This window comes from Prosopis cineraria, unplaced genomic scaffold (assembly GCF_029017545.1).
Source record: "Prosopis cineraria cultivar Desert tree isolate PC_DT_omini unplaced genomic scaffold, ASM2901754v1 PC10, whole genome shotgun sequence".
Lineage (NCBI taxonomy): Eukaryota > Viridiplantae > Streptophyta > Magnoliopsida > Fabales > Fabaceae > Prosopis > Prosopis cineraria.
The window spans coordinates 29,973,087-29,992,458 of NW_026555341.1; the positions used below are offsets into that span (position 1 = coordinate 29,973,087).

A 19,372-nucleotide genomic window follows, 5' to 3' on the forward strand; every position below is an offset into this window, starting at 1 on the left:
AATTTTAAATTTAAAAGAAAATATTTGATGGTTATTTTAAAATAATAGTCAAGTAAAGTCACTCTTATTTAATAGTTAATAACTATTAAGTAAGGGAGCTTTTAATATATGACGCCACCCTACTTTACGGTTAATAACTGTTAAATAAGACAAAAAATAATTGTCAAATAAAGATTTTTTATAGTAGTGAGATCTGTATAAGTATTTAAATGAAGGTAAAATTTAAAAGAAAAAGCATAATTAATAATTCGTAGTGTACATTATGTTAAAGACTAAAAAAATGTTTATCACTAGGATTCTTGCAACCAAAAGGCCTTTAAAAGTTATTAGCCTCCTCTTCATCTTCCATGCTCATCACTCTCACCATCTCTATGGTGTTTTCTTTTTTCATTTACAAAATAGCAAACAATTTGCTTTTCACCTGGCTCTTAGCTAAATCCATACATTATTTTTAGACTAACACTACAAAGAAAAATGATGTTATGAAATGATGAAGTAGACTTTAAAAAAAAATACTCATCATTATTTAAAAAATTTTAAATAAAGTGCATGGGCTTATGTCTCTATACAACACAAGCAGATCATTTTTTTTCTAACTCATAACTATTCTCTTATTGGAGATAATCCTATTAGAGAAACTATCAAATACTAAATATGGACATATCTTTTATTGGGGATTTGATCATTGTTTCGTTATATTATGAGGATAAGCCCCTTCAGCTAGACCCAACTCTAATTGATAAATAAATCCTCTAATTGATAAATAAATCTTATTAAACAAAAGCAAGTGGAAAATTCTTTTAATTAGTGAAAACATAGTGAAATCATCATATTCAAATTAAATAAATGAAAATCCCTCAAGATGATGGATAAGAATTTAATTTGTCAAAAAAGGTCTCCAAAATAATTTTTTGGTTATACCGTATTACTCTCCCCTGTTTCTGCCATATTACCTAATAGCTTCTGGAGATACTTAGGTGTGGAAGATATAGCCGTTTGGTTAGTTGGAATCTAATGAAATCAAATGGATAGGAATATTAATCAAGATCTCTCATCATAAACCATAGCCGCCAAAAAAAAAAAAAAACGAGGAGGGCGAGAGTTACCTTATCAAAAGACAAAAGCCCATTAAACTGTGCTTGTAATATTCAAGAAGCTGGTTGTTCACAAGGAATATAAGTTCTATCATCACAGTCAATACAATCCAAAACAATGATCCACACATTCATAATCATCCACACTATACCACTCGAAAATTCCCCACTTGGATTACCAGATACACTGTTTTACAGGCCTTGCTTAAAATTTCAGAATTTGAAATCACCAGGTTTTTTTACAATAAAAACACAACTTTCTAACTAGTAACATCCCCATGCATATGATAATTACTGCTTTCTTTTCGCTCCTGCCATCTGCTCTTTCCCTTATCATATGCTCTCCATCAAATGATTCGTGGTGCTGCAATGTTTTCATTCTGCTTATGAACACTAATTCACACTTCAACATACACATCTTTTTTAACAAATCAAATAAAGCAGAGAAGTTACTGCATGCTCTCAACCGAACCTTTTCAAACTCAGAATTTTGATTGATCTCAAGAGTATATAATTTTAAAGGGAACATAACAATCCATATTATTTTAACAATGGGGAACTTTCCATGGAATTCACATGTTGTTCTGTTTTCATTTTGTGTTAAATTAATGATATTTATCAGCAGCATTGAAGGAAAAAAATGTTTTTGGGCACATAGGATAAATTTCTGTTAAAAATAGAAATGATGCATTTCTATTTTCTTAAAGTGAATTATAATTATTAAAATTTTGAAGTTAATTATAAGCTTATTGAAGTAAGTTTTGGGAACAGAAAAGCTGATGTCAAGACGACTAAATAAAATTAACAAGTAACTCTTTTTACCACCAAAAAAAAAAATTAACAAGTAACTCTATGAAGTGAGAGGTAACCAAACATTTGCTACGCGTAATTTTTGTAATATTTGATCCATTCGTAATTTTTTAACACATGATCCATTTACGTATATATATAGTAATAGACTAACAGTGATTATAAAGGAATAAGGAAATTGTGGGAGCATGATAAATATATACCTGTGCTTTCTATGGAAGTGGGTTCCTCAAAGGAAAAGTCAAATTTTGGGCATTCATTTATCTGGACATCAACAAGGTATGGAGCATTTAAGTTGAGTCCTTTGCAGAAGTGAGCGAGGCTTGGCAATTTTGAAAGTTTCAACGAGTAGAGATTTGAAAACACAATATGTTGTGTAGTGACAGTGTCTTCATCACCATTATAATTATGCGAAAAGAGCTCCTCCATTTGTGCAGCTTTTGATACCTCTATGAGACTTAGTTCTGGAAGAAGCATTGCAATTGTAGGTGTCCTGAAAAGGCATTTCAACTTGTGGCACCCCTCCACTGTTATCCACCGCAATTTTGGGAAAGAAATGTGGGATACATGCTGAGCTTCTTCCAACTCTTGCATGATTTCCTCTACTTCCTCACATTCTCTAATTTCCAACTGTGTCAGATGTTGAAGGCTTCCCCAAACAGAGGAGGAGAAGATGCATTTCAGTTTTCCACATCCATGCACTGTTAAAAATCTAAGATATTGGAAGCTTGAATTTTGGGAGGGAGTACTGAAAGCCCTGCATATGAAGCTTAGCTCACTTAATTTTTGTAACCCTAATTTCATTAAAGTCAAATATTCTGGGAAGAAATATGGGAGTTGATCAAGCATTTGACTGTCGTTGTTCCCACGAGGCTCTGCGTCCTATGGGAAACACGAATGAAGCTCATTAATGAACTAACGAAGGAAAGGGAGCCTAAACACATTTAACAATTAAACATTACTATAATGATTAATTTTGATCACATATATTTATTGTTCAAGTGTTTGATACTGGGTAGAAGTGGTTCCAGGCTCTAACATGCTACGATAAGTGTTCAAGCACCATTCATTTTCATTTTTGACATCCATGTGAAGCAAACAAAACCAACATGAAGAATCCAACTTACCTTTCTCTTTATTTGAGTGACTATGCTCCCAGTTGCCCCCATGATTGAAGAAAATTTTGGACATTCTTGCATCCTAATTTGTTCAAGGTTCACAGCGTATAACTTGAACCCATTGCAGACATCAACAAGACTTGGCAATTTCACTAGATGTATGAATGTTAAGTTTGGAAGCGCGATTTCATTGACATTGTTACTGGTGTCTTCACTGCTGCATCTAAAAAGCTCCTCTAACTTTGCACATTCAGATATGTATATTGTCTCTAAATGGGGAAGCAATGGAGTGAGAGAGGAGATTGAGAAAAGATACTTGAGCTTGTTGCAATGCTCAACTCTGAGGTAATCCAATTTAGGAAAGCATGTTTGGAATTCATTATCCGCTCTCAGAATGTCCTCCAACTCCTCACACTTGCTTATCCTAAGATATTGTAACATTGGTAGGCTTCTTCCGTGGAAGCCCTCACCAAATAGAGATTTCAATTCCTTACATTCACTCAGTCTAAGGTCTTGAAGATGGACAAAGTTCGAAATCTGTAAAGGAGCTCTCCATGTCACCCATAGCTCAGGCTCACTTCCTAACCACAAGCGTTCTAGTTTTGAACCCAACAGCTGCATATACAAAGAGCCAACCCAACACCATAACAAAATCAACAAGTGCTCCTGGTTTCTTTTTTTCTATAAAATTTTAACATATTCATATGCGTGTATTAAAAAATTTTGATAACAAAATTGTTTGTACGATATTTTTTCTTTTAAAAAAATTAATAGGTGGAAATGCTCATTTTACTTCAGAAAAAAAATAATTTGGAATTAAAAATTGATCAATCAGTTGTTATAATGGTCGCATGGTTTGCTTAAAAAAAGGGAAGCAGCAAAACACAGGAAAATAAAATTGAATAATCATGTTGTACCTTTCTATAAAGCTACGGAATGTCGTCTACTTACCAGTTAAATCCTTTGACAAAAATTATATATTCAAATGCTGTTGAAAATTGATAATTCAACTGTTATTTTTTCCCACACGGTACAAGCACAGGAAAAAGAAATTAAATATTGTGTGAAGATGGTATCCAATTATCATTTTTTTCAGGTTTTTTTTATTACTTTTTATATAGTTGGAAGATGGGGTAAATTACAAATTTAATTTACATAAACTATAAAATAATTTAATTTAAATGTACAAGAAGAACAAATTGTTAAAAAAAAAGGAGTCGTTACCAAAATATAATTTCTAATTCAGTGCAACTGCGCTGCCAGGGTCCTTTTGTAATTTTCTTTCTGAAGTAATGATACCCCCATTCTTAAAAAAACTTCTAACTCAATATGTATGCATGAACTTATAAAAAAATATAAAATATTACAAATTGTTATCTAAATTTTAAATTACAAGTGTAAAGATTATGGAATAAAATAAGATATTATTTATATTTTTTTATCGGTACATGGATAAGAATTTTAAAATAAAACAAGTTTTTTTATTTTTTTAATATGCAATGGCAAAAGTTATAAATTTTGGAATAAAATATTCTGTTTAAAACTTTAAATTTTTAATATGTACAAGGTGTTGTTCTAAGATAAAATGTGTTGTTAAATATAATTTGTTATAATTATTTTTTATTAGTATAACTAAACATAAAATAATATCTATTTTTACAATCATTACAAAATAAATTTATTTTTAAAATCTCTAAACCACATAAAAATTATTTATTTATTAATTTTAAACAAATGGACCTTAAAAATTGTTATTTATATTCAAAATACAATGGGTGAGAAATTCTAAAATAAGAAAAATTGTTTATACAATGTGGAAGAACAAATTCTGAAATAAAAAAAAATATTGTGTTAGGTTGAAGGCAGATGGAAGGGAAGTAGTGAATATTTTAATGATTTAGATTAAAAATAAAATGAAAAAATGAGGTTAAAGTTTTTAATTGTGTTTCCTTGCTCCTTCCTCTTATATTTTTTTTCCTTCTATTTTTTCTATAAAAATTTTATAACTCTGCTTGTCAATTTTTTTTTTTAATTGGACTCCTTAAAATTTCTCCTCTTCCATTTTCCTTGAATCAAATAGAGAATTAATTGTCACATAAATATTTAGAAACAATTGAAAAATGGGTACATATATTAGAAAAACTATATATATATATATGAGTATAGTTGTTTTTAGGATTTTGAAACTCCAATTGGGAGTTAAATCAAATATTGATAGACACACACGTGCGACTCCTAATGATTCCACACACTAATAATTGAGATGTAAAAAAGGTGTAGCAAGAAAAGTAATATAAAGAAAGCAAAATGACCACAAAATATGTGAGTACCTGGAAAAGGTGATTGTTGGAAAAGGATAAACTGTAGCAAAAATCCTGGAGACTTGGCACTTGTTCCAAAGTTAAGGATTTCAAGTTGGGTAACACATTCTTTAAATGATTGTTCCAATCTATGGCTATTGAAAATAAGCATTTGAGCTTGCTACATCTCCAAACTTGAAGCTCTCTCAGATTTGGAAAGAATACTTGCACGGATTGAGCGTCCATTGGGCCTTGTTGTTGATCTCCTACGTCTATACCGCACATTATTTCCTCCAATTCATTGCAATCTGATATTTCAAGACGCTCCAATAGTTGTATACTTTTAAGAATTACAGGGGAGAAAATCATCTTCAAATTGTTGCACCCACTCACTGTAAATACTCTAAGATTTTGGAGGCTCACTGTTCCCATTGGACCACTCCAAACAAACTTTAGCTCTGGCATATTATCCAATCTCAGAGTGCCTAAGGGTGAGATCAAGTTGTTTTGGGAATTCGTTTCAGTAAAAACATCCCTTTCAAGTGGAAATAGAATGTCTTCAACACTACAACCCTTAACCTCAAGTTTCTCTAACTTTAGAAACGATAATGGAGCTGAAACCTTGCTGTATAACTGGTTGTCCTGTAATTATAACATTTAGCAAATCAAAATAAGATAGTCACCTTGCTTTTTTTGCATTATTTTCATAGATATTATAAATGTAACAAGGAAAATTCCTTCAAATAATACAATGGACTGCACATGGAAATACATACCATATTTATATTTGAACCAACCATAATGTTAACACATGAAGCTCTGAATTTTGGACATCTCACCCAACGCAATTTCCTCAAACATGGGCAACTCGAAAGATAGTTTTTTGGGAAAATGCTAATCAAATTTTTCAAGCCATGAAGTTCAAGTGATTTCAGAATAGGAAGCTCTATCTGAAACTCTTGATGTTCATCTTCATGTTGGCCAAAAGCATATTTTAGTTGAGAAGCCCCCTGAATGCACACCTCCTCTAACTGCACAAGGCCTTGAGCACAAGAGTTTGAGAATACATATTCTAACTTATGACAATCAAGGATGGTCAAACTTTTCAATTGTGAGAACGCCGAATGTGAATTGTTTGAAGCTGAAATTATTTGATTGATAGTACCATCACCATCCTCATCTATTATATTCTTCAATTCACCACAACTTTCTACAGTTAGCTTCTGTAACGCCAACACAGCTCTGGCAACACACTTTGGGAAGAGTGATGTTAACATAGGACAATGAGATACATGCAATTCTTGCAATTTCTCGAAGAAGAGAAGCAAAGGTGGACCGCAGCAAACTTTTTTCAAATTGCTCAAAGACTCCAACCTTAACTTAATTAGCTTTGGAAACAAAGTTTCTGCTTGAAACAAATCAACAATATGAGAAGTTGCATCAACAACACATTCTAAATTTGAAAAAGAATGAAGCCACAAGCTAATCAACTCATTCATCCTTCGAACACCCTGAACGATGTCTGGAACGATATTTTTGAAACCTCCATCAAGTTTATTTAAACAAACAGCTTCAGCTCGTTGTAAAAGATCCATAATAAATGGAGTTAAAGCAAAGATTTTTAATTCTCCCAAGGACAAAACCTTAGAGTGACAACCCGTTAAGGCTTTAGAATGTTGCCTATGAATTTCATGATAGTTCCCAATTTCAAGTTCATATCTCCGTAATATGGGAAAAGTGGCATTTTTGGAATAACATCCACCAAGTTTTAAAGTTGTTCTACTTAGTCGGATTTGTGAAGCATATAACTCTTCCAGATGTGTGCATCTCTCCACTATCTTAAAACTTTGCTCGTTGATCCAAGACAAAACCAACAACTTCAATTTTCTCAACTCTTCTAATCCTTGTGGAAGTTCCTTAAATGAACTTTCTTTCAAGTCAAGAACTTCAAGTCTTTTGAGGCCTAACACCCATGACAAATCATCACCTAATCGACAACATTGCAAGCGCAAAGTTTGTAGATTAGTTAGCAAATTCATAGAGTACGATAGTGATGAGAAGTCCACTGCTTCATGATATCTAGAGTTGATTTGCATTACCTTGAGTGATGCCATACCTCTAAAATTTGCTTCTGATAATTCACATGCACCTATGTTGTTAAACAACAAAATCTCAAGTTTTGGAGCATCTAATATTTGAGGAAATTGAGATGTTTGATTACACCAAGAAGTGAATGCATAACAATCTTTTATCGATTCATTTATAATTTCCACCTTCATATCCTTCTCAAGATTCACTAGAATAGTGCGATTTTCTTGGAATGATATCCACAATGCTACATCTCGAATTATGTCATGCATTCTCGAGTGGTCTTTCTTTCTCTCAGACCACATTAGCAAACAAGAATCTACAAGATTATTTATACATGCATTCACTTTATTTCTCACCTCTTCAAGTGAACGCAATTCTTCACACATGCCTAAACCAATTGCAATTCTAAACAAATCTTCAACAAAGATATCTGCATCTTCTGGATACATGGAGCACATCAAAAAGAGTGACTTGGCTTCATGGCTCTTCAAATAATCATAGCTCAACTTAAGACAAGAAAAGGCATCTCTAACACCTGGTTCCTCATCAATTGGTTTTGAAAACCTCAATCTTGCCAGTGCTTCATTCCATTCTTCTATAAACTTTTCTTTCAAAGAGGCTCCTACAGCTTGAATTGCAATAGGAAGCCCTTTACATTCCCCAACAATTTCTTGTGCCACACCATGTAATGATTTGTCTACAATACGAGCATGCTTTTTGAGCAATGTCCAAGATTCCTCTTCAGCTAAGAGATGCAATGGAATCTTCCTCTCACAATTCATCAAAATGCATACTCGCTGACGTCGAGTAGTAAGAAGGACCTTGCAGCCCACATGATAATCTTCAAAAGGAATACCAATATCCTTTAAATCAATCTTAGCCCACACATCATCTAATATCATGAGTATCCTTTCCCCACTACTCAATCTCATTGACAAACGTCTTGCTCTTCCAGCTTCACTTTGTTCTTTCAATTCCAAATCTAACATGTCTGCAATTTCATCTTGAATCCTTTTATTATCTGGATTTTGGGAGATGGTAGCAAGTATGACTCGATCAAAGAGCTTTGATTTTTTGGCCTCTTTGCCAACCTCTTTAACCAAGGTTGTTTTGCCGGAGCCTCCCATTCCATACAATCCAATCATGTGGGTACCGTCATCTTGGAGACCTGCCAAAAGTTCATCTGAAGCCAACTTTGTAGACTGGAAATACACAAAATTTCTAGAAGAAAAATACTCTATATCTGGAATTTCGCCAGGGACAGAAAAGGGATCAAAATTATTCCTTTCAACAAGTTGTTTTGTGTTTTCTATCTTCTTTGCGATCTGTTTTGCCCAAACAATATCTCTTCCAATAGCTAGTACACCTCCCATGAAAGCAATTGTTGTTTTCTTTCATTTGTTGTTCCAAGTTTTGCACCTCATCCATATGAATTTTCACTTCACCTAACCAATTCTCAACGGCATCATTAATTCTTTCAGCTTTAACCATTGCTTCTTGGCAACGATTCTGCACTTTGTATTGAGCTGATTCAAGATTTTGCTTCTCTGTTTCAAGAGTTTTTGTGATTTTGCCAGCACAGAACAAATATTTCCCTTGACGTACCACTGGATCTACCAAATATTCAGCAACTTTGGCAAAAACTGATATTACAATCTCTGCCATTTGAGCCAGCACAGCCTAAAGAGAACCATATATCTTCAAAAGTTACATTGCCAATTGTACGTGACTGAATCCCAGAAAACCTTAAAGATTTTCCATCTTTCAAAGAATCTAACATTAGAAAAGCATATCTCGTAATGATATACATGACCCAAAAAATTTAAAGAAGTTTATATGAAATTATTAAAAAAATCAAATAATATCTTTTCTTTTCTGATGAGGATCGAAAATTTTTCAAGATTTGTTTCTCGTGTATTCGGGAAAATATTATTATTCAATATTTGTTAGTGTAAGTAACCAATAAGAGTGTGTACATGGGCGCGCTTTCATGTACAATAAATATAATTTAATTGGCTTACAATAAATATATAAATTAACTAAAGCAAAACTTAACTAAAAGAAATCGAAATAATCTTTTTGAATTAAAATATCGTGCAGGATGGTTCTTAGGTTAAATTTATTATTAATAAATTATCACAAACAAACATTATTTGATAAAGTGAATTAACAAGGTTAAAGCAAAAAAAATATTTTTAGGGTTAATGTAATTTTTTCCTCAAACTACAAGTCTATAAACATCTAAAATTCTAAATTTTTTTACTGCAATGTTTCCTACAACATTTGAAAATAGTGTAATGTCACCATTGCCGTTAACAAATATTAATTTTGATTATTAATTGACCAAAAAAATTAATCTTCAAAAATTTCAAAAAAAAAAAGTTACAGATATGTATTATATAAGAATATTAATAAAAATTAAGTTTTCTAAATTACAAATATCAAGAAGTAAATTTTATTTTTTTCCATATAAAAGACCGAAATGCCATCTTAATCACTTACTTTGGTAGACTACCATTTTTAAAAAAATATATATTTATTTTAATAATATCTTATTAAAATATTAATAATTTATATATATATATATATATATATAATTAAAATATTATTATTTACTAGTATTCACACACAATTTATAAGTTAACTTTTAAAATTTACAAATTTTCCAAAAACTACAACTTAATTACTGTATCAATGATTTAAAAATGAATATGATGTTTTACAAATAGATATAGTTGAGTAGTTTAAGAAGAATTCATCTATAAATTTTGGAAGATGCAAAAGTTTCAAAAGTAATATTTTACCCGATCTATATGGTTGAGAAAGAAAAGCTACAAACAAGATCAGAGGAATACATGTTTAAAAAGAAGATACATGTTTTGGAATTGAATTTTCTTTTCTGTAATGGAGAGTAGAGAAGAAATTACTGTAGATCTGAACTATTAAATTGAATTTGAAAATTTAGATTTGATAGTTTTTAAAAATACAGATTTAATTTGAATGGTTCAAATTTACAGTGAAGGAAAAAAAAATAAAGGAGAGAAACCCACCCCTCTTTAAAAAGAAGAATTGAGATCTGTGAATTTTTGTGTAGTTTATTTGTTTAAAGGGAAAAAAAAAGAGTGAAAAGTGGTATGAGATCTATATTTAAATCCAGTTCAAACTCTCTCTCAAGCAGAAGAAGATTGAAAACTAAAAAGTGGTGTGAGATCAGTTAAAAAAAAAATGAGTTGGTTTGATAGCATAAAAAAAACCCTGAAAATACAGATTATGAGATGGAAAAGAAAGTCTGAACAAAAAATAAGCTTCTTTTTTCTTATTAAAGAACCCTCGGATAATTTGAACTCCGTTGTATGATTTTTGGTATCGGTATTGTTACATAACATAAAAAGTAAAAAAAATTAATTAAAAAAAGACATTAATTATTATATCTTTATTCTATAAGGATCAAATAAGATTTTAAAAAATTTGCAAGAAGGTTAAAACAATCTAACACTGGTCGTGAGAGAAAGTGAGACTCGAGCAAACAAGGCTAACTTTTGAGAAACAAGACAATATCTAGTGTTGGGATTGTTACGTTGGAATTAAAATTTTAGAGTCTACCAGGGTAACTGGTAAGGTTAAACATAACATTAAAACAAAACAATAAATAATAGAAATAGACTAACTTGAGACTTAGAAGTTGACGATAGAGAGACTACCAGAGACGTCGGACCAATTGATGAATCCAAGATCTGAACTGTCTCTGATGTCGCAGTCTGAAGGTTGTAAGAAAAACCCAGTTGAGCAATTTTGGAAGGGAAATGTACAGACAGCAAGTATAGCGTAAAGGTTTTGAAAATTGAAAATGGAACTCACCCAAACGAAGGAAAGAGAATGGAGAGGAAGATGAATGCGAGAAGCAGGATAATAGTTGCGATCCCTGTTGGACTGTGATTCTTCCAAATTAAATATATTTAACAAAAGTGTGAATCTCTTCTGCTTTGCTTTCCAACTATTTTTTCAATTATTCTTTGCTGTGTGTGTAGGTCCTTCTTATCGGGTTTATCCTGGGTGTGTGACTCAGATTTAATAGATTATTTTATATTTATTAAAATAAAAATTATATATATATATATATATATATATTGTCATCAATCAAGCCTATATTTATTTTAAAGGGTTCAATTTAATATTAAATTTTTTATAACTTTTATATATTAACTACTCACATTTATTTTATATAGTTTAGTTTAAAATTAATTTTTTATATTTTTATATTTTGACTACTCAAATATATTATGTACAGTCCAGATTTAATAAAAATATAACATTTTTTTGAAATATTTTTAAAAAAATTACAAGTTAAAAATTTTAAATTTAGACTATAAAAAGTATATTTGTGTAGTCAATATATAAAAATTTTAATATTAAATTAGATGCTATAAATTAAATCTAGACCCAATTGATAATAAAAAAATTATTATTATTTTTTAATAATTTTTATAAATTTTTATTTTAATAAATATAAAATAATTTATTAAATATAGATTATTTAAATTAAAATTTGAATGGTTCATATTTTTTTATCCAAATGAGCACCATCATAGAGGGCGACGATCACCCAAGATAGATTCCCTTCTTCTCTGCTATTCAAGCTTTGGTTTCTTTTCATTTGTCGTTTCCCCATGGTAAATTGGTGATGGTATAGCGATGATGCTTAACCCTCTTTTCGTCTTTCAACCTCTTGGATCATTCATTCCCGAAAAAGACACAAAGAAAGTAAGATGCAAAATTGAATGAGCTTCAACAATACCTTACATTTACGTTCTAACTATATATTCAAGAATCAAGATCCCTTGGCTTCCTTTCACTTTATTTATTGGGTCAACTGTGAGGAATAAATCTGAAATCCGACTTTTTCTTGGGGAGAGGATAAGCACCAAATTCGTGTCATGACTGCTGCACCTTTGGATATAATTAATTATATAAAAAAATTGATAAATATTATTGATTTTGATTATAAGTGATTATGTTATAATGTGATCATATTTAAATATTATTTTTTCTGAAATTAATTTTAACAGAATTGAAAATATTTAACTGATTTAGTGCGAATTAATTTTAAATGTATAAATTACCATAAATAATATTGCTTTTGAAAATTAAATTATTGATAAAGTTACATGTATTATTAAATTTTTTCAAATTTATTTAACAAGTAAAATATATTATTTAACTTATATACCTGATTTTTTTATAAAAATAAAAAAACTTATATATCTCATGAATTATATAAATCTAATTTATATTAATATTAATAATTTAATGTATGTAAAAAAATAAATCCATATATATATATAATAATAGACGATAAAGTTACGTTTTATATTATTAAGTTTGTTTTCATCTATTTTTTCAATATGTATAATAATATCTATTTATTATAAATATATTATAAGTTGGCCAAAAAAAAAAAAACAAGAAGGCTATCAGTATAATGAGGTACCAATAAGCCATACAAGGATCTGTTTGATATTTGAAAATTTTTGACACACCATTAAAGCTAAACGCAAATAATTGATTTGCAGAAGCTGGTGAAATGAGCTTCTTTGAAATGCAATTAAGAATGCAAGACATGATAATAATTAAAAAAAAAAGAGGGTGTTTGGGGATTTTTTTTTTTTAACAGAACTATGGTTAAAGCTTTCATAATTAATTTTCTTTTTGGGGTATCCAAACAGGTTCGAAAGTTTGTCTTGACGCCTGTAGGTAATGTCATTGTAGCATTTGTTTGTCTCTGATTTTAATAGTATTTTTCATTTAATTAAAAAAAACCAAGAAGGAAGTGGCCGTCTTAATTTAATTATTCCTCCGCGATGTTGTGCTATTTTTGCCAGTAACAAAGAGCAAAGGGTTGGAGGTTCTAATCTTTACAAGGGTATGCAGGCCAAAGAATAAAACCCTCCGACTAAGATTTTTTATATTTACAAGTGCTTGGAATCAAACATCCAATCATTTATTTAAGAAACGAGAATTTCACACCATTGTTATTAAACTCTTGAGTTGAATTTTCAACCTTATCATTTTTACATTTTTAACTTATAAAATTGTACTAACTCATTTATAAATTTAGATTAGATACAAACTCAATTAAACTCACAAGTTGACTTTTCAAATATACCAATTTTACGTTTTTAACTTATAAAATCATATTATCTTCATAAATTTAAATTAAATGTGAACTCAATTAAACTCAAATTAGGTGAGTTAAATGTGTAAAACTCAGCTCAGAGAAGTGATAGAATCCGATTCAAAGAAAAATAAAACTAAAAAAGTAAGGCCTAATATTAATTAAAAAAAGAAAAAAGGACAACCAAAAATAAGTTGTCTTATTTCAAAATTTTTATATTTGGTATGACAATATATCAATGAAAATGAATTTAATTTTAATAATTTATATTTAAAATATATTTAAATTAAATTATAATCATATTTTATATTTTAATTATTTAATCAAATATTTTTAATAAGATATTTATTAATAAAAATAAATTTTTATGAGTTTATAATTTAACTTTATGATTTGAATTTATATCCTCATCATCTGCTTATTTTAACTCTTAGCGAGTTTAATAACCCAGCTCACACCAATTTGAGTCGGTATCAACATATTTGTTAATAAATTTATTTTTCTTATGTTTTAGCGTGAACAATTATGGTTCTGAAAAAGTTGTAAATTATTATTTATTACACAAATTTGCTTTAGCAACTCATTTGGTCTAAACCACAGCCCCCCTAGGGTACATGAAAGACAAGGCCTCTTTTAATTGTGAATTATTTTTTTAATTTTTAAAAATAGTATAATTTAACTTGTTAGTGGCTAAAGTTAAAAATGACTGTCAGTTAAATCACGAAATGATAAAAAAAGACAAAAAATTACAAAAAAATTATCAAAAATTACAAACAATGATCCAAAAATTACGGAAAAGGACCAAATTTTTTTGGTCTTTTTATATAATTTTTGAGATCTTTTTATTCATTTCTAATAAATTAATGGTCAAGGTTAATTTTTGTTAATGATAGGGATTAGATTACATTATTTTTAAAAGTTGAGAGAATAATTTGCATGATAAATAATTTTAGAGTTTATGGTACCACTAAACCTAAAGTTCATAGGATAATTTAATTATTTAGCCAACATTAATCTAATATTAGGTCAAAGCTCACGGAATTCAAACTAACTAGTCATTAACCAAGGCACCGAGAGCTAACAAAACTGTCATTAACAACCAGTATTATATGTAAAGTTCTCTTAAAAATCACGTTTCAAACATATAAGAGAAATAATTATTTTTGAAATAAAATTTGCATTCTTAATATCAAACTCATATGAATTGTTTCAAGTATTAAAACTTGCCAAATTAATGCTTAAGAGCTAATATGCAATCTTGCATTAATTGTGTAGCCAAGAAATTTTGAAGTTCAATAAACAAAGATATTTTCATCAATATTAGAAATACATTTCTTGAGGAAAAATAAATGCATATAATATAATTTAATCATCCTTCATAATTATTTCATAATTTCCAAAACTAAAAACAATTCATAAAAATAAAATTAGTAAAAGACTATTAACGAATAATTAGATAGGATGTTATTCACTTATTCATCGAAGTTCTCAAAGATGTTCTTCCTTTAATTCGTGTTAAGGTCCTATTCTTCCACGCACCTTTTAGGGATATAAATAAATACATTTTTCAATAAATTTTTAACACAATTCCAAATCAAATATTACCATCTAAAATTTTAAAACTAAATTTATGCTTTAGAGATGGTCCCAGTATTATCATCTATATCACTGGTCTCCTCTAATTTGTCTTAACCATGCCAATCTATTTTTCTTGAGACATAACTTTTTCTCAGGCTTTGCACCAAATACCATAGGTGCATTATTTTTACCCATTCAATTTAAAACATCTGACAATTTATCAATAACCATATTAATCCCAAGAACCAATAAAATTTCAAAATATTCAAAAATAAAGTCTAATTCCTCTAACAAGCATTGTAACAAACATCCTATAGTCACTAATTTTAAATTTTACACCTAAGCTCTTCTCTTTCAAATTGATTCTAACAATTGCTCAAGATCAACCAATCCAATAAAATCAATTTACCTTAAATATTTTGAGCCATATATATATATATATATATATCATTATTAAGCCTCAAGATAGATTTTTCAGCTCAATTTGAATTTCTTTCTTCTCCTACATTCAACACGGGCAATAGAAAAATCAAAGAGAAATTTATAATCTTAACAATATCATCCCAACTACTCACACACACAGATTATACCAAGAGAAGGAGGAGGGATCAAAGCTTCTAACCTTAGATGAACCAACATGCACAAACAGAGAAAGAAGAAGGCAACTTCGAACAGTGAAGAAGGACGAACTGTTACCATGAATGAAGAAAAAGAGTGAGCATACTAGTGACGGCAAAACGACCAAGAGGAAAAAAATCTTAGCTCACCCAAAGCATTTACACGTACATGAAACAATGAGAAAGGAAAGACTAAGCATACTTGAAGTAATGACAAAGGCGAAGGATTAGCTGCGAAACAGGGGAAGAATTCATAACTGTGGCAAAAGAACTAGCAACAAGCACAACGTAAATAGCGACGCGACCAATGGTTGAGAAGGAAGAAGGTAGAGATCGGTAGGAGGCAGGGCAATGGTTTAGTCAGAGCTCTCAATCTCTCTCTAATCTAGAATAATCAAAAAAGGAAAGAAAGAAGGGTTAAAATCTATGATTGTGATAAGGGTAGTTTAGTAATTTCATAACATAAAAAAAATTAAGCCCCTTGGCCTAAACAAATGCGATCTTGTGACCTGATGAAAGCATACATGTTCAACTGCCACTACATTAGCTTTCGTTCTTGTCACATTCGTTCCAAAAATTATTATAACTACTATTAAAATACAAACTTATACATTTAAATTTTACTTAATTCCTGGATCATCACATTTATAGTCCACATAATAGCAGCTCATTGTTGAAAGTTTTGTTTTCTAAAACAATCATATGTTTCTACACCATCTTCCTACAATGTTTTAAGCTCTTCTATAAGAGGTTGCAAATACAAGTCTATATTTTGGCCAGGGCTCTTTGGCCTATGAATAACAAGAGTTAATAACATATAAGGGGTACTCATGCACATTCCTAATGAAAAGTTATATGGTGTGACAATTACTAACCAACAAGAATAAGTATGTGATATTTGCTCATAAGAACTAAAACCATCAAATGCAAGAGCTAATCGAGCATTGCGAGGTTCTGCAGCGAAAGAAGGATGGCATTGATTGAAATGGTTCCATGCCTCCCCATCACATAAATGGCTCATCACCCCTAACTCTCAATGAGTTGTTGCATGCCATGGCATGTGGTCAGATGTTTTTGATCACATGTATAGCTATTGTAGCCTAAGGGTAAGAGGCAAGTATCTTAAAACCTTATAAGGTATATTATGCTTTTACTTATCACATTTTTTTTTTAGGTTTATAACGAGGATGACCACATATTGGACAAGTGATTTTGTCTTTGTGTTCCTTGTAATAAATAATACAACCATTAACACACACATGTATTCTCTCATACCCTAGCCCAAGCTTACTCACTATCTATTTTGTCTTATATAAGTCATTTGGCAATTTTGCATCTTTGGGTAGAAGTTCTTTGATTAATTGCAAAATGCAATTAAAACAACTTTCACTCAAGTTAAATTTAGATTTGATGTTCAATAATATTGTTACCACAAACAATATAGAATGAGTTTTACGCCCATGAAAAGTTGACTCCTCTTCAACTTTTAACATTACATAAAACTTCTTAGCCTCACAATTAGGAAGCTCTCCATCATCTCTAAACATTTCATATCCAACAAATATGTCATCCTCATCAAATACATTTGGACAAAAACTAGGAACGGCAGCTTCTAAGACCATTCTATGATAAGGATCTACGATTGGCATACTACCATCACCTAGTTGAGAGCTACAATTGATATTGTATTCTTTTTTATCCATGGCTACATAAGGTTCTCCATGGGAAACTCATTGATAGTAATTAGGTACAAAACCATGCTTATAGAGATGAGTTCTGACAATATCCATATCAAGAAACTGTCTATTATAACACCTTAAACAAGGGCATCTTGTTATCAGAAACAAAGTTGTCTTGGCATATTGCAAATTCTAGGAACTCATCTACATCACTTATAAATTCTTTAGTTACCCTTTTTTTTACTTCGATCATTTCTATTATTCATCCAAATTCTATCAATCCTCATGCTCTATACATTATAAAAAGAAATAAAAAGAGTTCTTAAAGAGATTTAGGTAAACAAGGGATAGTAAAAAAAACAAAATACTAGCACAATAATAACACTAATAATTATAATCCTCTAAATAAAAACAAATTTTCCAATAATGAAACAATTAAAATCCACATTCAAGAGACTATGCTAGCTAAGATAATGCTAAGAATAATAAATTACCTAAAAGTAGGCACTTGCTCACAATATTGTCCCTATAATGAATCTAACAAGGAAGGCATTTTAAATGCGAAGTTATTAATGTCACCAAGAGGCATGCAGAGGCCGAAGAAGTTTAATGTATGTGGGGTTTATCTTCAATGCTTTCTTTTCAATTTAAAATTCAATTATAAATTAATGTCTTTTGCTTTTCTTTTTGGTTTGCTTTTGTTTCATCTTTTTTTTTTGTGGAACAATGAGAATGTACACTGTTGTGGGTTCCTTTTGTTTTTTGAGGATATAGACTCTTGCTGTGTTCAAGTGTCAAACTTTCTTTTTCTCAAGTCAAGGAGCCATTCATTCTCGAGCACTAATTTTTTTTCCTTTCCTTGTTATGTTTTTTTTAGGCTTATCAAAATAGATTTGATTGGACTGCTTCGTACCTTCTTTTAATTGTAAGAGATCCCCTTTTTTAGTTGTTTTCCCCCTGTTTTCAGCAGTAATGATTTTATATATAAATTAATGTGTGAGCTTCAATAACCTAGCCAAAGCTATTTTGGACAAACATTTGTCAGGAAACTAGCAGAGGACATGGTATAGAGCTCAATGGGAATCTAGTCTTGTCTTATGTTTGGCGATGTAGTTGTTCATCTAAAATGAGATGCTTCTTGGATATCAATGTCAATAGTTATGCAATTAGGTCTGAGTGTTTGTGAATATTTGAACCTTGGTTCTACACTTCTAACACTACTTCAAGCACACACTTAAAAGCTTTCTTTTGCAAATGCCCATCATTAAAATATCATCAGGCAACATCCATCTTCATTTTTTTTTAATTTTTTTATGTTTGGTGTGACATCAAATTGTTTTGATTTATAACCATTGTTTTACTTCCTAGTCTTTGTCTAACATGAATTTATTAAAGCTTGTCTACCGCAACACATAGAGTACTGTGCACATAATGAAACATCCTATTTAATTCTTTTTTTATATATTCACATCATATTTAATTCTATTACTTAGTCGTGTGTGTGTGTAATCAGGTTGTGATTCTATATAAAATTACAGTATGAACTATGACAGCTCATGAATCATAGAATCTTAGAGAAGCTAATGGGGAAAGTGATGAACAACTCACAAATTATATTCCATAACTTGTCCGTAGACGAAAAGAGAGACAGATTCCAGTAACTAGAGCAGATAAGCATTTCATTCAAGAAACGATTGAAGAAATGATTAAAGACAACAGGAGTAACAAACCATTTTGGCACCAAATCAATGGGTTTCTGTCACACCCTAAAAATAAGGCATGACCGGCATGGAATATAGAAACACAACTCATATTCTGAAAGCCTTAAGTTAAGAAATCCTAAGTTCTGAATCATAAATATATCTAACAACAAATCAAACTATTTTCAATATGAATAATAAAACAAAAGGTTG

At 30.2% G+C, this 19,372-nt stretch overlaps 1 protein-coding gene across 9 annotated transcripts; it reads right to left on the minus strand.

The window, feature by feature from the left end:
• Positions 1 to 1,160: 1,160 nt before the first annotated feature.
• Positions 1,161 to 11,400, minus strand: LOC129323025 (disease resistance protein At4g27190-like). 9 transcript variants are annotated; one of them, XM_054969547.1, is made up of 7 exons: positions 11,272 to 11,400; positions 11,115 to 11,171; positions 6,099 to 9,093; positions 5,353 to 5,964; positions 3,032 to 3,637; positions 2,108 to 2,786; positions 1,161 to 1,487 (listed from the first exon to the last, which is right to left on the minus strand). In XM_054969547.1, the coding sequence occupies exons 3-7, from the start codon at positions 8,784 to 8,786 to the stop codon at positions 1,321 to 1,323; spliced, it is 4,752 nt and encodes a 1,583-aa protein (XP_054825522.1). In that variant the 5' UTR covers positions 8,787 to 9,093; positions 11,115 to 11,171; positions 11,272 to 11,400; the 3' UTR covers positions 1,161 to 1,320. The 9 variants fall into 9 exon arrangements, with proteins under 9 accessions (XP_054825522.1, XP_054825521.1, XP_054825523.1 ...); XM_054969546.1 differs by having other exon boundaries at positions 6,099 to 9,186; XM_054969548.1 differs by having other exon boundaries at positions 11,082 to 11,171.
• Between the last annotated feature and the right edge of the window lie 7,972 nt (positions 11,401 to 19,372).

Coding starts and splice junctions, on each gene's coding strand:
- LOC129323025 (XM_054969547.1), bottom strand. CDS start 8,786: ATGGGAGGTGTACTAGCTATTGGAAGAGATATTGTTTGGGCAAAACAG. Junction 2,787..3,031: donor TCACTCAAATAAAGAGAAAG/GTAAGTTGGATT, acceptor TGTTTCCCATAG/GACGCAGAGCCTCGTGGGAA. Junction 1,488..2,107: donor CACTTCCATAGAAAGCACAG/GTATATATTTAT, acceptor AGTGTGAATTAG/TGTTCATAAGCAGAATGAAA.